Here is an 18,996-nt window from a genome sequence, read left to right on the forward strand (position 1 = left end):
TGGGCAACTGGATATTTGCCAGCTAGTAACTTACTGACTCAGGGCTACTGGACTTTATGGTGGGCACGCACTGGAGAGTAGGGGCACATACACCCCTTCCGCTGTTATCATGGGTCACTGGTGTAGGTCAGAGTAGGCTGTATCCTCAAACCACTTATCAGCAGTAAATACCCATGCCCTTTTTGGCAACATGAGTCAACATGACCGAATCACCTATAGCCATATCTTACAACATCAAGTGGCTAGCCGTGCACACACTGATCCATGTTCTCCTATCTTGAGGCTACTGCACTCCACAGTGGATGTGCAAAGCAGTTGATTTATATGGATTATTGTCAAATAACTGAATTGTCAAATGTCATATGGTGAAATGGATCTACTTCAGTAGATTGAATCCACACATAACCGAAATTTTCAAAAGCAAGATGAGAAGCCCGAACGTTTAGAAGGCCAACGGTGCACAAGAATGGGAATTGCCTTTGGGAATGTCCATCCATTCCTTCAGGAGTCTATCAGAACTGGATGTAGTTAGATTGGTGGATTAGCTCTTAGCAGCCAGAGGTCTTTTTGCTCCTTCTCGGACCTCCCTCCCTCCCTCCCGGAGCTGAGGTTTACTCTCCCAGGACTCCCACATATCTTCCTCCTTCAACCTCTCCACAGGTCTTGGAGCCCACTACTTCGATGCTCCCAGTGCCAGCTACTTCGGTACTGACGGTTGCTCTCACCTTAGTAGCAGAACCGACTCTGTGGTCTTCAGCTCCATTGGAGACGTCACACCCACAGGACCAAGATTTGGCTGCCGGCTCTGGGATCCCTGGATCGGCTTCAATTTTTTTTCATGGTGCTGTATACAGTTCCTGGTGACCTGGCAGTTACATGTCCTCTCTCGGCTTCTACTGTGGGGGGCAGCTCATCGAAGTGGGGGTTTGACTGTGATCCCGGTTCTGAGGTTATCTTTCTCGGTTCCAGGCTCCCATCCCTCTTTGGGAAGGCCTGCCTTCCAGATTATGTAGAGAGCCCTAACCTCAGCAGGCTTACAGTTGGTACCATCCCCATCGGAGTGCCACATTTTTGTACCCTCTGGCTTGCAGCTGTCACAATTTGCTACTTCAGGACAGTGGGCACAAGAGCAGCAAGATACCCTCCTGTAGGGTCCCCTCTCTTTGGAGTTGTCCTCAGATCTTCCCACTGAGGAGCCACCCCGTAGCAGATCATGCAAGAGGAAGCACTTGGATCCTCCAGAAGAATTGGTCACTGAGGTTACAAATTATGATGTAGGATAAGGGTCCCCACTGTCACTCCCTGAAGATGTCTCCTTTGGAGACATCCTGGAAATTCTGAAACAGAGGGGGGATTTGAAGCCTTCAAACCCATCCTCTAGGGAATCTGTTTTCTTGCAGGGTTTTCATGCCCGGTCATCTACTTCTTGGGTGACCCCCCCCACCCCCCCCACCCCCCGCTGATAAACTAATAAAACTCATTGTGTAGCCTGTGTGGAAGGCTCCTGACACTATAGAGCCAATTCTATGGAGATTGGACAAAATTCTTTCAGCCTTTGAGGATCAGCCCCATTGGTCGAAGGGTCTAGCAGTGGATGCCATGGTGGTGGCTGCAACCATGAAAAAGGAACTCACCGGGAGAGTTCATCTGTTCATCCTCCAAACAGAGAGTCCCAGATGATGGACAGATTTGGGAAGCGGATCTTTGCTTCAACAACATTTGCTATTCGGTCCTTGTATTTTTTGGCACATTTCACTTGACTCCAAAGGGATCTGATAACTGAGCTTTCAGCTACCTTGGCAGGAGCAGTGTCTGACAAGGTCCGGGACAAGGTTACCTCCCAGCTTGCTATCCTGGAGTCTTATCTCTAATTCATCCATGTGGATTATTGCACATACAGCAGAAGGGATTTCTAGGGCAGCAGGTACAGGCATTGCCATTAGCCTCCATGTGCTTGTGTTTTTGTGGACCCCTTCAAGTCTTCCTTTGTCAAAGCTCCCATGGATGCTACTTCATTGTTTAGCCAGGTGTGAGAAGGACGGGAAGACCCTTTCTGCTGTAGGCATGTGTTTTTCCACTCCACAATGACCTTACTCCAGGAATCAGAGGAGTGGAACGATGTGGTTTAAGAAGAGTCATGGTGCTTTTTGGGACATAAGTGGTGAGTATTCCCCCTGGGCAAAGGAGGGAACTTTTCTGGAAGATGCCCCTCCCATGGCAGGAGGGGGTCTGCACAACCAGGGGTCCAGGGATTCCTTTTTCGGACAACCCTACCAGCGCTCCTGAGCAGCGGCCCGATTGCTTACCTCTGGAAGCGGTTAGGGGAAGATTTTTTCTGCACCATACAGCCTGGCATTCAATAACATCGGATTCCTGGGTGCAGACAATAATTATCAGAGGTTACCAAATTCCCTTCAGTCTTTTTCCCAAACCACAAAGGTGAATCCCACCTAGTCAGAGGGATATAGCAGCACTAGTGATTCAAAGGCTGCTTCAAAAAAGTCATCCAGGCAGTCCCACCAGACCAGATAGGAGCCAGATTTTACTCAGGATTCTTTATTGTGCCAAAAAAGACAGGGGACTGGAGGCCAATTTTAGACCTCGGTGTTTTGAACAAATCTGTGCAACAAACAAAGTTCCGGATGGTCACAGTTCAGTCTATCCTTCCATTTCTGGAGAAAGACGACTGGATGTGCTCTATAGATCTTCAGGATGCGTATTACCACATAAAGATGGACAAATGCTTCAGAAGGTACCTCAGCTTCTGGCTAGGAGCCAGTCACTACCAATTTCGTACACTGCCCTTTGATCTCACCACAACCCCCTGGGTGTTCACCAAATGCGTGGCAGTTGTAGCAGCTCACTTAAGGCTACAGGGTTTGTGTGTTTTCATATCTAGATGACTGGCTCCTCACCGTCCCCATCAGACATCTACTGCTTTGCGTCGGAGACTCTGTTCTTTGCCTTGCCGAGTTCTTGGGCATTTCAGTCAACAAAGAAAAATCACAGCTATCTCCCACAGAGGATCTAGAATTCATCGGAGCAAAACTAAATACAAAGTCCTGCATGGCCTCCCTTCCTCATCACAGGCTCTTAAAGTTGAGGTCGCGTCTTCAAGTGATACTCTCTCAAGACAAAGTTCATGCTCATCTAGTTCTACAACTTCTTGGGTCCATGGCAGCAACAATCACTTTAGTACCCCTGACAAGGTACAACATGAGGCTTCAGTGGCTCCTGGCGTCACAATGGTCACTGTTAACTCGCCCCATGTCTCATCCAATCCTAATAATGAACCGCTGCAAGAAGGATTTATCTTGGTGGATGAAGCCAGAAGAGAATTTATGGAGTTGTCCCTTCTACCCCTCTCAGCCCAAGGCCGTAGTGACCATGGATGGTTCCCTGATTGGGGGGGGGGGGCATTTTCAGGGAAAGACAGTCCATGGCTCTTGGTCCCCTCAAGAAGCCAATCTTCACATCAGTGTCCTAGAACTGATGACAGTGCTTACAGTGTTGCAAGCATTCCAGATTGACGTTCCTTCAGGGACAATTGCTATCCAGTCAGACATGTCAGTAGTCTGGTACATCAACAAACGGGGGAACCAGGTCCTATCCACTATGTTGAGAAGCTTTAAGAGTTTGGAAATGGGCATTCGCCTCCAACTGCCTTCTAATAGCATTGCATATTCTGGGGAATTCCAATGTGATTGCAGGCAAACTAAGCAGGTATGTCCTAACACAGAAGTGGTCTTTCAATCCCAATGTAGCGATGAGAATCTTTCGTCGATGGGGTCAGCCTTGTTGCGACCTCTTTGCCTTTCACATAAACTACAAATGCAGCAGCTACTTTTCCCTAGTCACCCCTCACGGGGAGTCCCCGAGAGATGCAGTTCTGCATGATTGGCCCCCGGGACTTCTGTATGCCTTCCCACCAAATCCCTCTTATTCCCCAATTTCTGAGGAATTTCCAACGGTTGAAAAGCAAAGTGATTCTCATTGCACCTTATTGGCCTTGTCAAGTCTGGTTTTCCTTTCTCTGGCTTCACCTAGTTCACCTAAACATGGACTCTGGAACCAACTCCAGATCTGTTATCTCATCCTCAGGACTTGATCCATTCCAGCCTTCAAAATCTCAAGCTGACTGCTTAGTTTCTCCACTTCCAGTAATTGCCAGGCGAAACAATTTGTCCTCCCCAGTGCAAAAGATACTTGCTTCTCATAAACCGTCTGCCAGAAAACTTTATCTTGGCAAATGGAAGAGATTTTATATTTGGTCTGATAAAAACAGTCTTGATCCTTTCTCGGCTTCAGTCGATAAGGTCTTGGAATACTTAGCCACCTTATTTCAATTGGGAGCCTCAACTTCTACTATAGCCGCCATTTCGAATTTCCATAACTGATATGATGATCATTCTTTAATGTCTCGTCTTTGTAAAACATTTTTTAAGGACGCTTTACATTTGAAGCCACCTTTCAATTATCCCATAGCGCCTTGGGATTTAACCTTGGTCTTGCAATGCTTAGTTTGTCAATCCTTTGAGTCAGCAGCCACCTGTGACCTCAAGATTTTGTCCTGGAAGACCCTCTTCCTAGTAGCTATCACATCTGCCTGGAGCATTTCAGAGTTGCAGGTTTTGTGTGTGAAGCATCCATATATCATTTTTCACAAAGACAGTGTATCGCTCGGAACTAATCCCTCTTTCCTTCCTAAAGTAGTGTCGGAATCCAATATCAACCAGACCATAGACTTACCAGTCTTCTTTCCAAATTTTTCAAACAAAGGAGAGTACTGCTTAGATTTGGACGTCCATAGACAATTATGTTTTTACTTGGACAGAACAAAATCCTCTAGAAGATAAGACCAACTATTTCTATCCCTTTCAAGTATCAGATTGGGCAAACCGTTTTCAAAGGTCACCTTGTCACAATGGTTGAGAGACTGCATTACGTTTATATACAATCAGAATAAACTTGATCTACCCACAAAAGTTAGAGCTCATTCAACAAGATCTGTATCTACTTTAGTAGTCTTCCATTCCAGAGCTTCTATGGAAGACATATTTGCAGCTGCGACTTGGGCTACCCCTCATACCTTTATCACTCATTACAAATTGGACATGATCTCCAGGGGAAGAGCATCCTTTGGCTCTATGGTGCTCAGTAATGTCCTTCCTTAGGCCCACCTGAGATTCAAGGTAGCTGGAGACTTTGTCCCAGCAGTCAAGAATGAATGGAGATTGACAACATCAGATGTAGAAGTTATGTTCTTGCCATAACGTTCTATATTTGTTGCCGGTCTTAATTCATTCTTGACATCCCACCCTCCTGCCACCCCCTAGGGACTGCTGAAGGTTCAGAACTAGTCCTGGGGCTGTTGCTCAGACAGAGCTTCCATATTTTCTTAATGGTAGGCAAACTCGATCTGAGGCAAAGGGAAGAGAGGCAGTATGGGTAGCCTTAGCTCCAGAGTTTATGGCTGGCACAAGCTTGATATAACGGCCAAGTCCGTTCTGAGGGTTTGGAAGTGAACCCAACAGTCAAGAATGAATGAAGATTGACAACACAGATGGAATGTTATGGTAATAACATAGCTTCTTTTTTTATCTGTTGAAGTGGATGGTCTTGTAGCATGAAGATGTTCTTCGTATTTTATTGTTGCAGTCATCACCTGTGGGTTATCCCTGCTGTGGTAGCCCTTGTTTGGCCCGAATACCAGAGTCAATGTTTTTGTGTGCCAGCTGCCTTCGCCTATAGTCTGACATCCGGTCGTCAGTGCTATAAAGCAAGGCAGCCGACGTCATTACATCAGTCGTTCTTGCCATGGAGCCCATAGCAGAAGCAGTTTGCATGAGTGCCGGTCGTTCACTACCAGAAGTTGAATTTCAGCAGAAAATTCTAAAGCTAAGTACCCCGTTGGGGAATCTTTTTTCTTGCTTTAACTGATGTCCGAAGAAGTTAATATTCTCACCTGTGGAAAGCAGATCCTACACCAAGACTTTCATTCTTACTGCATCACTTGTTTAGACCCCCACACCACGACATCCCTTGTTGCTGGTTCTGTGCCCTCTTTAATGCGAGAACCATTCGCTGTAGAGCTCTTTTTGTAGACAATTATTTTTGTGTTCCATTTTTGAATTCTGATATGGCATCCATCAGCCAACAATCTGTCGATATTCCAAAAAAAAAAAAAAAAAGAGGTAAGGATAGAGACAGGCCACACAAGGCTAAGCCTTCCGACGACACTACTGCTAAGCAAGTCATCTATTGTCCAGAATTCAGTGAGGCGCTTTCGCAACCCCTGATGCTCAACTCACTTTCTATTCAGGCCCCTGCCAGTACCCTTTCAGAGTCCGGTATGCTGCAGAAATCCACTTTGTCTTCCAAGCCTTTGGCTGTCTTTGTCTCGATTGGGTCTGGAGCTGCGGCACAGGCACCGGCTTCTGAGGAGGCCTTTCATACGACCAATTCTAGACAAAAACTGACGTCTTCACATCTGACTACCGCTTCTCAGAGACCAACGGATTCTCTCAGGCCTAGAACCCAGGCCACTCCTAGGAAATGTGCTTCTTGCCACCATCTTGCTACTGCTCCCCCACCCCAAGCTCAAGTGCTTAAAATGGCGGAGGATCTCATCTCCCTTATCCGAGATACTCAGGCCCCCACTCCAAAAAGGAAAGGGCATTCTTCTCCAGAAATTATGACAGACCAAGAGTCTGAGGAATCCGATTATTCTGCTTTTGAAAAGGAGCAACATCCCTTAACTGTTGGAGGATTCAGATGCAGAGGAATCAATCCCTTCTGCCTCCCCTCCAGAGGACCCCTCCTTTGGGGAAACCCTTCACTCCTTCAGGGAAGATTTTCAGTGGGAATCTCAAGACTTCCCACAGTCAAAGAAATGATTTAGAGAGTTTCTGGACCTACCCCAGCATAGACCCCTGGCCATCCTACCTATTTTGAAAGTGGTGGATGATGTTTTCCATGAATCCAGCCTAGCCCTTGATGCACTGCCTCCTGCTCCAATTAAACCTGACAGGTACTCTAGAGTACTGGATTCTCACAAATACCTGTACAGGATTCCTGCTGCAGACCCTGAGGTCATTATACATGGACCCAAAAGAGCTAAGACTAGTCCTGCCAAGAATACTCTTCTTTTTGACAAAGACTTCAGAGCTCTGGACAGATAGGGTAAGAAAGTATACACCTCTGCAGTCTTGGCTATCAGAGCACTCAGTTGCCAGTTCCATATGTTAAAATATCAACAGCACACTTTGGAACAACTAAAACAGAAGATTGCTACCTCTCTTGATGGTGCCAACTCAAAAGAGCTGGCAGAATTACTACACTCTGCCTGTCAAGTGGCCAAACACTCATTACAATGTGGATATGATGCCCTAGAAGCCTCTAGGAGGGCAGCAGTGACATGATCTGACGACATGCATGGCTGAAGGAACAACCTCTCCCTGATCATGTCAAGTTCATAGGTTCAAGTCTAAACTAATCGATGCACCCATAGATAAGGAATGCCTGTTTGGGGAAAAAGCAGAAGCGGTGCTTAAAAAGATGGAAGTCAAAGCAAAATCTATGCAAACAGTAAAATATTTTTTTCAAGTTCAACCTCCCAGATTCAGCAGGAGCTTTCCCTCTAAGCACTGGGCCTTCCTTGCACCTAGCATACAGGGCCAAGATGAGCCCCGCAGGGACAGGCCATCCAGACTCCTATCCTTGGGCCAGCAAAGAAGCAAACAGTGGACCACTTCCGTCTCTAAGGCAGGGAGTTCTAAGCCAAGCTTTTATGGCAGGCACTCACAATGAATCTCCCTCCCCCCTCTGCCCTCGGTTCACTCATCAAAAACTAGGAGGAAGACTCACCCTCTTCAAGGACAATTGGGTCTCTATAACCAAGGACCAATGGGTCTTAGAAATCATTTCTCAGGGATTCAGATTCTCCTTCAGTGAACTCTCTATTCCAAGAGGGTACCCAGACCTCCTCCCAAACCAGTAGGCAGAGGCATTGAAACAGGTCCAACCTCTTAATATCCCAGGGGGCAGTAGAACCTGTCCTTCCAGATCAAACAGGAAAAGGTTTTTACTCCAGACTATTCCTTGTTCCAAGAAAAGAGGGCACTTGGCACCCCGTCCTGGATCTATCCAAGCTGAACACCTCCTTGGTGGTGCCCAGATTCAAAATGCTAACCTTGCAGCAGCTCCTGCCTATGCTCATAAAAAATGCCTGGCTTGTGACGCTAGACCTAAATAATGCCTACCTCCACATCCCCATCTGGGAATCGTGCAGAAACTTCCTGCGCTTCAGAGCAGGCTTATCAACACTTTCAGTTCTCTACACTGCCCTTTGGCTTATCTACTGCTCCCAGAGTATTCACCAAATGCTTGGTCCCGGCTATAGCCTTCTGCAGACAGAGAAATATGCATATTTACTCTTACCTGGATGACTGCCTCATTCAGGCAGAGTGCAAAGAAAAGTTGCTCCAGGACCTTCTCTGTCAAATCACTCCTAAATTCCCTAGGGTTCACCATCAACGAGAAAAAAATTAAAGCAAAATCCCACCAGAAAAATTGTTTTCCTGGGAGTTGTGCTAGACACAACAACCCAAATGACCTTCCTATCCCCAGAAAAGAAAAGCTTCCTGCCTCTCTACTTCACCCAGCTGGCTTCCAGAAGTCACCTCACTGTGAGGAAGTTCCTGCAAGCCCTGGGATACATGACATCTTGCATCCTTCTCATCCCTCTCGCCAGGCTTCACATGAGAAAACTTCAGTGGTACTTAAAGAACCTTTGGTATCAGCACTCTCAGCCTTTACAGACTACTCTCCCTCTGATCCCTTGTATAAGGGCCAAATTTCTCTGGTGGGCAGAGGCCTGTGCCATGAACAAGGGTCTTCCCTTCATCCTCCGCCCTTCCGGCCAGACCATCACTACCAACGCCTCAGACATTGCTTGGGGCACTCACCTAGCAGGCAGGTGTACCCAAGGCCTTTGGAATGCCCAGCAACTTCACTTGCACATCAACCAGAAAGAAATGATGGCAGTGCAAAAGGTTTTGACTTCCTTCCAACCCCATCTCAGGTCAGACCATCTCCACCGACACCTCAGACATTGCTTGGGGCACTCGCCTAGGAGGCAAGTGTACCCAAGGCCTTTGGAATGCCCTGCGACTTCACTTACACATCAACCAGAAAGAAATGATGGCAGTGCAAAAGGCTCTGACTTCCTTCCAGCCCCATCTCAGGCCGGGGGTCCTCCTTTTAAAAACAGACACCACAGTAATGTGGTACATCAACAAGCAGGGTGGCACCCAATCTTACCCCCTATGCAGGTTAGCCATGAGTCTCTGGCTTACAACCACCTCCATGCGGCTACACCTAAGTGCCCAATACTTACCAGGGATCAACAACATACTGGCGGACCACCTAAGCAGAAACTTACTGGACCCCCATGAATGGCAGCTCCACAGAGAAATCTTTCTGCAAATCACCCAAGAGTGGGGGACCTTGAAAGTGGACCTGTTTGCCTCACACCCCAACCACCAGCTGCACAAGTTCTGTACCAAAGAGTATGACCTCCTAGCATGGAAGGTGGATGCCTTGATCTTCCCCTGGAGATCCCTGTTTGTGTACGAATACCCTCCTCTGTCCCTTATTCCCAAGATTCTGATCAAAATAAGAGAGGAGAGACCAAAGGCCTTCCTCATTGCTCCAGATTGATCCAGAAAGCATTGGTACACCTTATTATGCAGTCTGACCTTACAGCCCCAAAGCTGCTTCCCCTGGTGTCAGACCTCTTGACCCACCAGAGGGGAAGGTGCTGCACCCAGACTTACAGAATCTCAAGCTTTCAGCATGGCTTATACACTAAAAACTAACCAGGAGTCTCTGTTAAGCAAATAGATCCTGGATATCATCACAGAGGCCAGAAGGCCCAACACAAGAAAATCATGTGCAGAAAAATGGAAAAGATTCTGCTCCTGGAAACAATCAATAGAGGGCAGTACCTCCAAACCTTCCATCCCTCTCATCCTGGATTATCTAGCAGAGTTGCTCAATAGTGGCCTCTCTTTCTCCTCTATTAAAATCCATGCCTTAGCCATTTTTGCCCATTATGATTCAGACCTTACCACTCTTCTGTCATCCTTTCATTAAGCAATTCCTCAGAGGGGCGTCTAATATCAGGCCTCCCAGAAGGCATCCAACGTCACCCTGGGATCTGAATTATGTGTTAGAAATAGTAACCTTACCCCCTTTCGAACCTGCCACATCAACATAATTGAAATACCTCTCTTGGAAGACTGCCTTCCTACTAGCTATCACCGCAGCCAGAAGGGTCTCAGAACTTCAAGCTCTCATGGCTGTTGAGCCTTTCATAATTTTCCATACAAACAGAGTCTCCCTGAGGACTATCCCCTCCTTTATGCCCATGGTGGTATCTGATGTGACCCTTAACCAGGCCATACACCTTCCCATCCCTCAAAACAAGGGGGAAAGAATTCTACACTCACTAGACGTGCACAGACAACTCCGATACTATCTGGACCGTACTAAGCCATTCAGGAAAAAGAGACGAGCTTCTTATAAGCTTTATCCCAGGGTCAGAGGGGAAGCCCATCTCCAAACAAAACATTACATGGGAAACCCATTCCTAAGTCTGTCCATACCCACTTCACTAGGGCACCATCCACTTCCACTACCTTCCTCAGAGGAATACCTACCAGGGACATCTTGGAAGCGGCCACCTAGACCACTGTCCATACCTTTACAAAGCATTACCACCTACCTCTCTTTTCTCAGTGTAGGGCAGGGTTTGCCTTTGCAATTCTGCAGAGCCTCCTTTCTCATACCTAGGACTCAACCTATCCTTCCACCCTTTTCCTCTGCTTTGGGAATCCTCTCAGGTGATGACTGCAACATTGAAACATAAAGAACATATTACAGTTGTGTGCACTTATCATAAATGTAGATGTTTGAGTGTATTCACTGTTGCAGTCTTGGTTTCCCTCCCTCCATCCCCCATTTAACATCTTTCCCTAGGGGGGACACAAGCTTCCTGAGGTGGCTTTTAGCCACCAGGACCACTTCTTTCTTTTCCCTTGTGCTTCTGAAGGGTTATGGCAAGAAAAAACTGATGTAATGACATCGGCTGCCTTGCTTTATAGCATTGACGACCTGATGTCAGAGTGCAGGTGACGGCAGCTGAAGCACAAAAACATTGACTCTGGCATTCGGGCTGACCGAGGGCTACCACAGCAGGGATAACCCACAGGTGATGACTGCAACGGTGAATACACTCAAACATCTACCTTTATGATAAGTGTATACAACTGTACTATCTATCATTACAATACATACATAATTTTCTATGACTTTGTGCTTCAACAAAACAAAATTTGAAAAAAAAAATGTATTTTTAAGCCATCTGCTTGGTAATGCAAGTATTTATTTTCTGAAGATTCTGGATATAAATTTATGTCAGTAGTCAATAATAATTTGTTTGAAATGTTTATCTGTAGATTTTGATTTATGACAGCAGTTAGTACAGGTATGAACCAAATGACTTCAAATGTGTTTTCACAGGACTTCGTATAGATTTTGAGACCAGATGTCATGGTACTCCTGGTGCACCCACAGGACCTCTTTCAGGAAAGAATCTTCCTGAAGTTGTGAATAATATAGTTTGGGTTCGGCAGCTAGAATTAAAGGTAATATTTATGTAGTATGTATGTATGATATAGTAGAATGTGTATTAAGCAGCTTTTTTACAACAAAGTGCACATCTGTAAGAGGATATTAGTTTGTCACATCCCGTTTTGTTGATAATTTGCTATGTATCCTTACACGTATACCTGTAATGTTGAGGCCACATTACATCAGATGTGGTATAGTGCGTTGGGGATTGGCAGTGGTTTGGTGATTTGGCATAATGGTTAAAGTGTTTACCTTATAGATGCAAGTTACAGGATTTGATATTTACCTCTGAGGAAATTGGCTAGGCTTAAAATGACCCACAAGGGCAGCATGCCTAGTATTTGCATATAAACCTATGGTCACAGTTACACAGAATGGTTTCTCTGAGGTTGTACTAACTCAAAGTAAAGAAGAAAGGTGATTTTTTTTCTATTATAGTACTTTGCTTTAAGTTTGCATAACTTGAAGGTAGTACATTTACTGATCAATGGTGAAAAGGAAACCTAACATTTGAATGTAGGGAGGGTTGGACTCCTGCAGAAACTGCATTTTTAAAATGTTTGCACTGTTTATGTAGACAGTGTTATGGGCTTGTGACGTGATGGATTGTTGGAGTTTGATTTGTGACGGATTGAGTCTTGACATAGTACATCTCAATGATCTATTATGGATCTCGTGATAATAATTATTCTTAACTTGAAGATATCAAACAGTATAAGATGTTTTGTTTTTTTTTACAGGTAATCCAGGACCATATGAATGAGTTCTACTTGTCCAAATTCATCTCATCAGAATCACTTTATCTGTGTATTGAATATGCTAGTTGCACACAGCATATTTGCTTTGCGTGGGAGACAGCTGTGACTTTAATGGCCCCTTTTTCATTCCCCACTGTTATGCAACCATGGAGTTAGTGTATAAATTTGGGAAGATGAGGCTTGCCTGTTAAAGTAGAGTTGCAGTGAGCCCTCTCAAAGTATCCCATCTTCATATATCTTTCACAGTTTTACTCCTAACTACCAGTAGTATCTAGTATTTGTAAACTATCAGTAAAAATCTCTCCTATCATTTTTCAATTCAATACTAATTAACTCCCAGTGTAGCTATATTGTTTACTAGTAAACCTTTAGATGTTATGTAGTCCTGTCTCGCTTACATTCTTACCCGTGGGTTCGGAGCCAAATATCGGCTCTGACTCTGCCAAACTTTTCTAGCTCGAAGTCTTCTATTGGCTGGGCTAAGCAGGTATCCCATGGTGCACTGCTCCATATCCCCAGATCTCGTTTGCTGCTCGTGTAGCTCGGACGTGGTCTCGCTCTTGGCTGAGGCTAAGTACCTTTCTCTTGTCTTTAAGAAAAATTTTTTCATAAACGAAAAGCTGTTTTCATAGCTATTGTCTTTTAGTGTTGTTTTAGGTTTTTGGTAGTGTGCTTGTGTTTGTGGTATCCCACTAACTGTTCCCTCGGGCTAGGCCCGTTTCAGTTAGAGGACCTAGTCCTTTTGTCCTGTCTGTTCGCACTAAACCATTTAAGTTAGAGGTTTGGTATCTATTCCCTTACTTCGTGGTCATTAACCGTTTTAGTTAGAGGATGTTCATCGTGTGACACTGCTGCAGTCATTACACTTGGATTATCCTGCCGGCAGGCAGTTCCTCAGCTGGCCTGAGTTCCAAAGTCTTGGTCTGGCTTCGGTTGCTGTCGCCTCCTCCCTGATGTCAGTGCGACAGGGGTATATAAGATGCAGCCGACGCCATTTTCTTCAGTCTTTCTTGTCGCACGGTGCCCAAAGCAAAAGCAGTTCGCAAGTGCCGGTCGGCCTACTCCAGAGATTTTCATTCCAAATCCAGAACTGAAGTCTTCTACAAAGCTAAGTACCCCGTTGGGGAATTTCTTACCTCAGACCAATGTCAGTAAAAGATAATAACTGTATTTCTTGTGGGAAGCAAGTACCTCTTAAGGATTTCCATTCTTATTGTATCCCATGCCTAGACCCAGACCACAATGTTACTGGTTGTCGATTTTGTGCTAGGTTTAATAAGTGCACTATTAAACGTCGGTTTGATTTTGCCCGACATTACTTTGGCAGAAAATTTAATTATACAATGCCATCGGAACATCCGACGACCGGTATTCATAAAAAGCACAGAGACAAGGACAGGCATCCGAGGCCCAAAACTGATGATGAAGCCTCTTCTAGGCCAGTCACAGGTTCTCCGGTTTTCAGTGAGCCGCCTTCGCAGCCCCTGACGACCACTTCTGCAGAACCACAGGCCGCCCCCGACCCCCACGTGGAGATGGCCGGGCCTTCGGACGCACTAGCTTTTCAGCAGACCGAAACCGATCCTGTAGAGGGATCCGGAGTACCTGAGCTACCCGCAGCTTCAGAGGGTATCTTCAAACCTATTCAGCTAAGCATTAAACCCTCTTCGAAGTCAAAGCCTCCTTTAAAAACTAAGACACAAGTACAGCATTCTCCAAGACAGGCCTCCATGCCTAAGAAACAAATGCTCAAAATGGCCGAAGACCTAATCACTCTGATCAGGGGTTCCCATCCCCCACCTGATAAAAGGCCTAGACAGGATGCAGATTATGATTCATCCGACCAGGGGTCCATTTCCTCAGATCTGGGATATTCTTTACCCCCTTATGAGGATTCTGAGGCTGAGGAATCTATTCCATCAGCCTCTCCGCCTGAGGACTACTCCTTTGGGGAATCCTTACATACCATGAGGGAGCATTTCCATTGGGAAGGCCAGGATTATTTGGAATCCAAGAAAAGGCTCGAAGACTTCCTGTTATTACCTCAACGCAGACCCCTGGCTATTCCACCAGTGCTAGATATTGTGGATGATGTGTACACTGAATCCCGCTTAAATCCTGATTCCTTACCTCCAGCTCCACTTAAATCTGACAGATATTACAGAGTCCCTGACTCTCTCAAATTTCTGTATAAAAGCCCTGTTGCTGATCCTGAAACTATTCCTCAGGGACCCAAAGGGGTTAAGGCCTCATCAGCAAAGAACCCAGTTCCCTCTGACAGAGATTCCACAGCACTAGACAGATGGGGAAAGAAAGTATATACGTCTGCAACTTTAGCAATGAGAGCCTTAAATTGCCAGTTTCACATGCTAAAATATCAGCAATTTTTGATGTCTCAGTTGAAACAAAAAATGCTTCCAGATACAGATCCTCCTAATTTTAAAGAAATGCAGGATTTATTGCATGCCGCTGAACAAGTGGGAAAGCATACTTTGTAATGTGGTTTTGATTCTTTAGAGGCCTCATGCAGAGCAGCAGTTACAGGCTCTGTCATTAGAAGACATGCATGGTTAAAAGAACATACGTTACCAGATCATGTTAAAGCTAAATTACTGGATGCACCTTTACAGCAGGATGTTTTATTTGGAGTCAAGGCAGAAGAGGTATTAAAGAAAATGGAGGATAAGGCAAAATCTATGCAAACAGTGAAGGATTTCTTAAAGGTTCAGCCTCCTCGATTTAGTAGAAACTGGCCAACAAAGAATTGGTCCTTTCCAGTTAATGACAGACCTCAAAGGGGCAGATACAGACGGCCAAGAGGTAGAGGTCAGCCACAAGGTCCTTACAGGCCTCGACAATGGGGTGCATCAGGCCAGAAAGAAGGGGAAGACAGGCCCCAACCATATAAAAAACAGCCCCAATGACTTCCCACTCCAGCTGCCAAGCAACTCACTCTTGGCAGCCCCTTTGGGAGGAAAACTGGCACTTTTTTATCACCATTGGCATATGATCACCCAAGACAAATGGGTTTGCAATATTATTTCAAAAGGTTACAGATTCCACTTTCACACTCTGCCAAGATTAAAAGGAATGCCAAATCTGCCACTAAATCAATGGGCAGAGGCCCAAAAACAAATTATGGCACTCATGAACATGGGAGCTATTCAAAAGGTACCACCACAGGAACAAGGGCAAGGATTTTACTTAAGACTCTTTCTGGTTCCCAGAAAAGACAAAGACTGGAGGCCCATTCTGTATCTTTCTTCACTAAACACTTAACTGGATGTTCCGAAATTCAAAATGTTGACATTACAGCAGCTTCTTTCCATGCTGTGCAAGCAAGCTTGGCTCGTCACTTTGGACCTCAAGGAGGCATACCTGCATGTCCCTTTCAGACAAAACTGCAGAAGATACCTCAGGTTCTTAGCTGGTCCAATGCACTATCAATTCTCTGCACTGCCCTTTGGATTATCTACTACACCCAGGGTCTTCACAAAGTGCCTGGCACCAGTAATTGCATTTTGCAGACAGAAAGGAATTCAAATTTACCCATACCTGGACGACTGCCTGATTCAAGCAGAGAGCAAGGACATTCTTCTACAGCATCTGGCGTTTGTAAAAAAGTTAAGTTGCCTGGGGTACACAGTAAACGAAAAGAAATCAAAACTAGTGGCCTCACAAGAGATAATATTCCTGGGTGCCTGCTTGAACACAGCGGCCTAGATGGCTTTTCTCACGCCAGACAAGCAAGGACAACTGACACAATACTTTCAATTGATGGCAACAAAGACTCAACTCCCTGCAAGAAAAATTCTTCAGGCCTTGGGCTTCATGGCATCTTGCATACTACTAATTCCATATGCCAGACTGCATATGAGGAAACTACAATGGTACCTAAAGAATGTATGGTCTCAACACTGTCAAAGTTTGGAAACAGTTATACCACAAATACCTTGCCTTCAATAGGAGTTTCAATGATGGGCTCAAGCTTGTCACCTCAACAAGGGACAGCCTTTCACTCAACCCACAGCCAGGCAAACACTGACAACAGATGCATCGGATTACGCCTGGGGAGCACACCTGGTAGGAAAATGTATTCATGGCAAGTGGCCCACAGAAGAAAGGCATCTTCACATCAATCAAAAAGAGATGCTAGCTGTACAAAATGCCCTTATAGCTTTCAAAGACCTGTTGCATCCAGGACAACTACTACTAAAGACAGAGACAACACCACAGTTATGTGGTACATAAACAAGCAAGGGGGCACTCATTCCTACCCCCCTGTGCAGACAAGCCATGACCTTATGGAACACAGCTATAAACTGTCAAGTTCATCTACAAGCACAATTCCTGCCAGGAGAGAAAAACACACTGGCAGACGACTTAAGCAGAAATATCATGGATCCCCATGAATGGGAATTGAATCCTCAAATATTCAGAATGATAACAAAGAAATGGTGGAGCCCGGACATAGATCTGTTTGCCTCCCCAATGAATTGCCAGCTAAAGAAATTCTGCACAAGGAGTTACCATCCGCAAGCATGGAAAGTGGATGCCCTCTCATTCAGCTGGACAAACCTATAAGTATATGCTTTTCCACCACTGCCTCTTCTCCCAAAGGTACTCATAAAAACCAGGCAAGAAGAGCCAAAAATGATCCTGATTGCACCAGACCGGCCACGCCAGCACTGGTACCGAATCTTAAAAAACTTAGCACAAGGACCACCCTGGATTTTGCCTCAAATACCACATCTGCTGTCTCAGCACAACAATCAGTTACTCCACAGCCAGCTAAAGACACTAAACCTAGCTGCATGGAAGATTCCCTAGCCACGCAAGCAATGCCTCTCTCCAAAGCAGTTATGGATGTCATTCTGGAGGCCAGAAGGCCTAGTACCAGGATAAATGGAAGAGATTCTGTGCCTGGAACCAGGCTCACAGCCTTGATCCTCTTGTGCCAAACATTCTTCAGATACTACAATACTTGACTGAGATGCTGGACAAAGGCCTCTCCTTTTCATCCATCAAGATCCACGCCTCTGCCATCTCTGCACATTACAACACGGATCCACCAATTTTCTCTAATCCTTTGCTAAAACAGTACCTCAGAGGGACTAAAAACATAAGACTGCCCCGTAGAGTACCTACTACAACTTGGGACCTCAACTTTGTTTTGGAAAAATTAACTTTACCTCCTTTTGAACCAGCTAGCACGACAGAGTTAAAATACATTTCTTGGAAAACTGCTCTGCTCCTGGCAATAACTTCTGCAAGAAGAGTTTCAGAATTACAGGCACTAATGGCATTGGAACCTTTCCTCATTTTCCACCAGGACAGGATGTCCTTAAGAACTAACCCTACGTTTATGCCTAAGGTGGTTTCAAGTGTGTCTCTAAACAAAACCATTCACTTGCCTACTTTTTATACAAAACCACAGAATAAAGGGGGAAGATTAAAGCATTCATTGGACATTCACAGGCAGTTACGCTTCTACTTGGACAAAACCAAAGCTTTCAGAAAATCTGAGCAATTATTGGTAGCATATGCTGCAGCAGCACAGGGAAAAGCTATTTCAAAACAGACTATTTCCAAATGGATAGGACATTGCATATGTTTCTGCTATACGCACCATGGAAAACCTGTGCCTAACAGCATTAGATCTCGCTCCACCAGGGCAACAGCCACTTCAGCTGCCTACCTCAGAGGAGTACCTACCAAGGATATTTTGGAAGCAGCAACATGGAGTTCTGTGCATACCTTCACCAAGCATTACCATCTGCCTGTATACAGTAAATCCAGAGCTGACTTCGCCTCTGCAGTGCTGCAGGGCCTTATAGCCCCCCCCCAATGCCTTATAGAACCAACCACCCTACCTCAGCTTTGGGATTCTACCCAAGTGTAATGACTGCAGCAGTGTCACACAATGAACATAGTACAGTTTTGTACCTACCATAAATGTAGATGTTCGAGTGTAGACACTGCTGCAGTCCAGGTTACCCTCCCTCCTTCCCCTCTTACTGGATAGTACGTACCTAGTTCCTCTACCTTTTACTACCTATGGGGAGTATTTGCTGGTAGCTGAAAGTATGTTGTTTGCATTTCTTATGTATGTTTTATTAGCAATTTGAATTGCCTACCTGTTTGGGGGCAACTGACATCTGGGGCAAGAAAAACTGAAGAAAATGGCGTCGGCTGCATCTTATATACCCCTGTCGCACTGACATCAGGGAGGAGGCGACAGCAACCGACTCTGGACCAAGACTTTGGAACTCAGGCCGGCTGGGGAACCGCCTGACGGCAGGATAACAAAGTGTAATGACTGCAGCAGTGTCTACACTCGAACATCTACATTTATGGTAGGTACAAAACTACTTTTTTGAACTGCTTTCTCAGTGTGTGTTCTCCAGTGTGTGTGTACTGTTACAGTTCATAACTTGTTCCCGTGTTTTTTTGTGGTGTTGCGCGTCTGTGAGTTTCTTGCCAGACCGTTCTTGGGTGCATTGTTGGTGTTTGTTGTTGAAAAATGTCCAAGGATTCCAAGGAG

The 18,996-nt window shown here is 45.4% G+C and overlaps 1 protein-coding gene across 1 annotated transcript in view; it reads left to right on the plus strand.

The window, feature by feature from the left end:
• Positions 1-18,996, plus strand: part of DYNC2H1 (dynein cytoplasmic 2 heavy chain 1) — a 6,555,988-nt gene that overhangs the window by 938,520 nt on the left and 5,598,472 nt on the right. Inside the window, exon 11 of the mRNA XM_044072582.1 lies at positions 11,584-11,708. Within this exon, the coding sequence (XP_043928517.1) occupies positions 11,584-11,708 (125 nt within the window). The remainder of the gene's footprint in view (positions 1-11,583; positions 11,709-18,996) is intronic.

The sequence above is a fragment of the Protopterus annectens genome, chromosome 5.part0 (genome assembly GCF_019279795.1).
Source record: "Protopterus annectens isolate FY-2018-M chromosome 5.part0, PAN1.0, whole genome shotgun sequence".
Classification (NCBI taxonomy): domain Eukaryota; kingdom Metazoa; phylum Chordata; order Ceratodontiformes; family Protopteridae; genus Protopterus; species Protopterus annectens.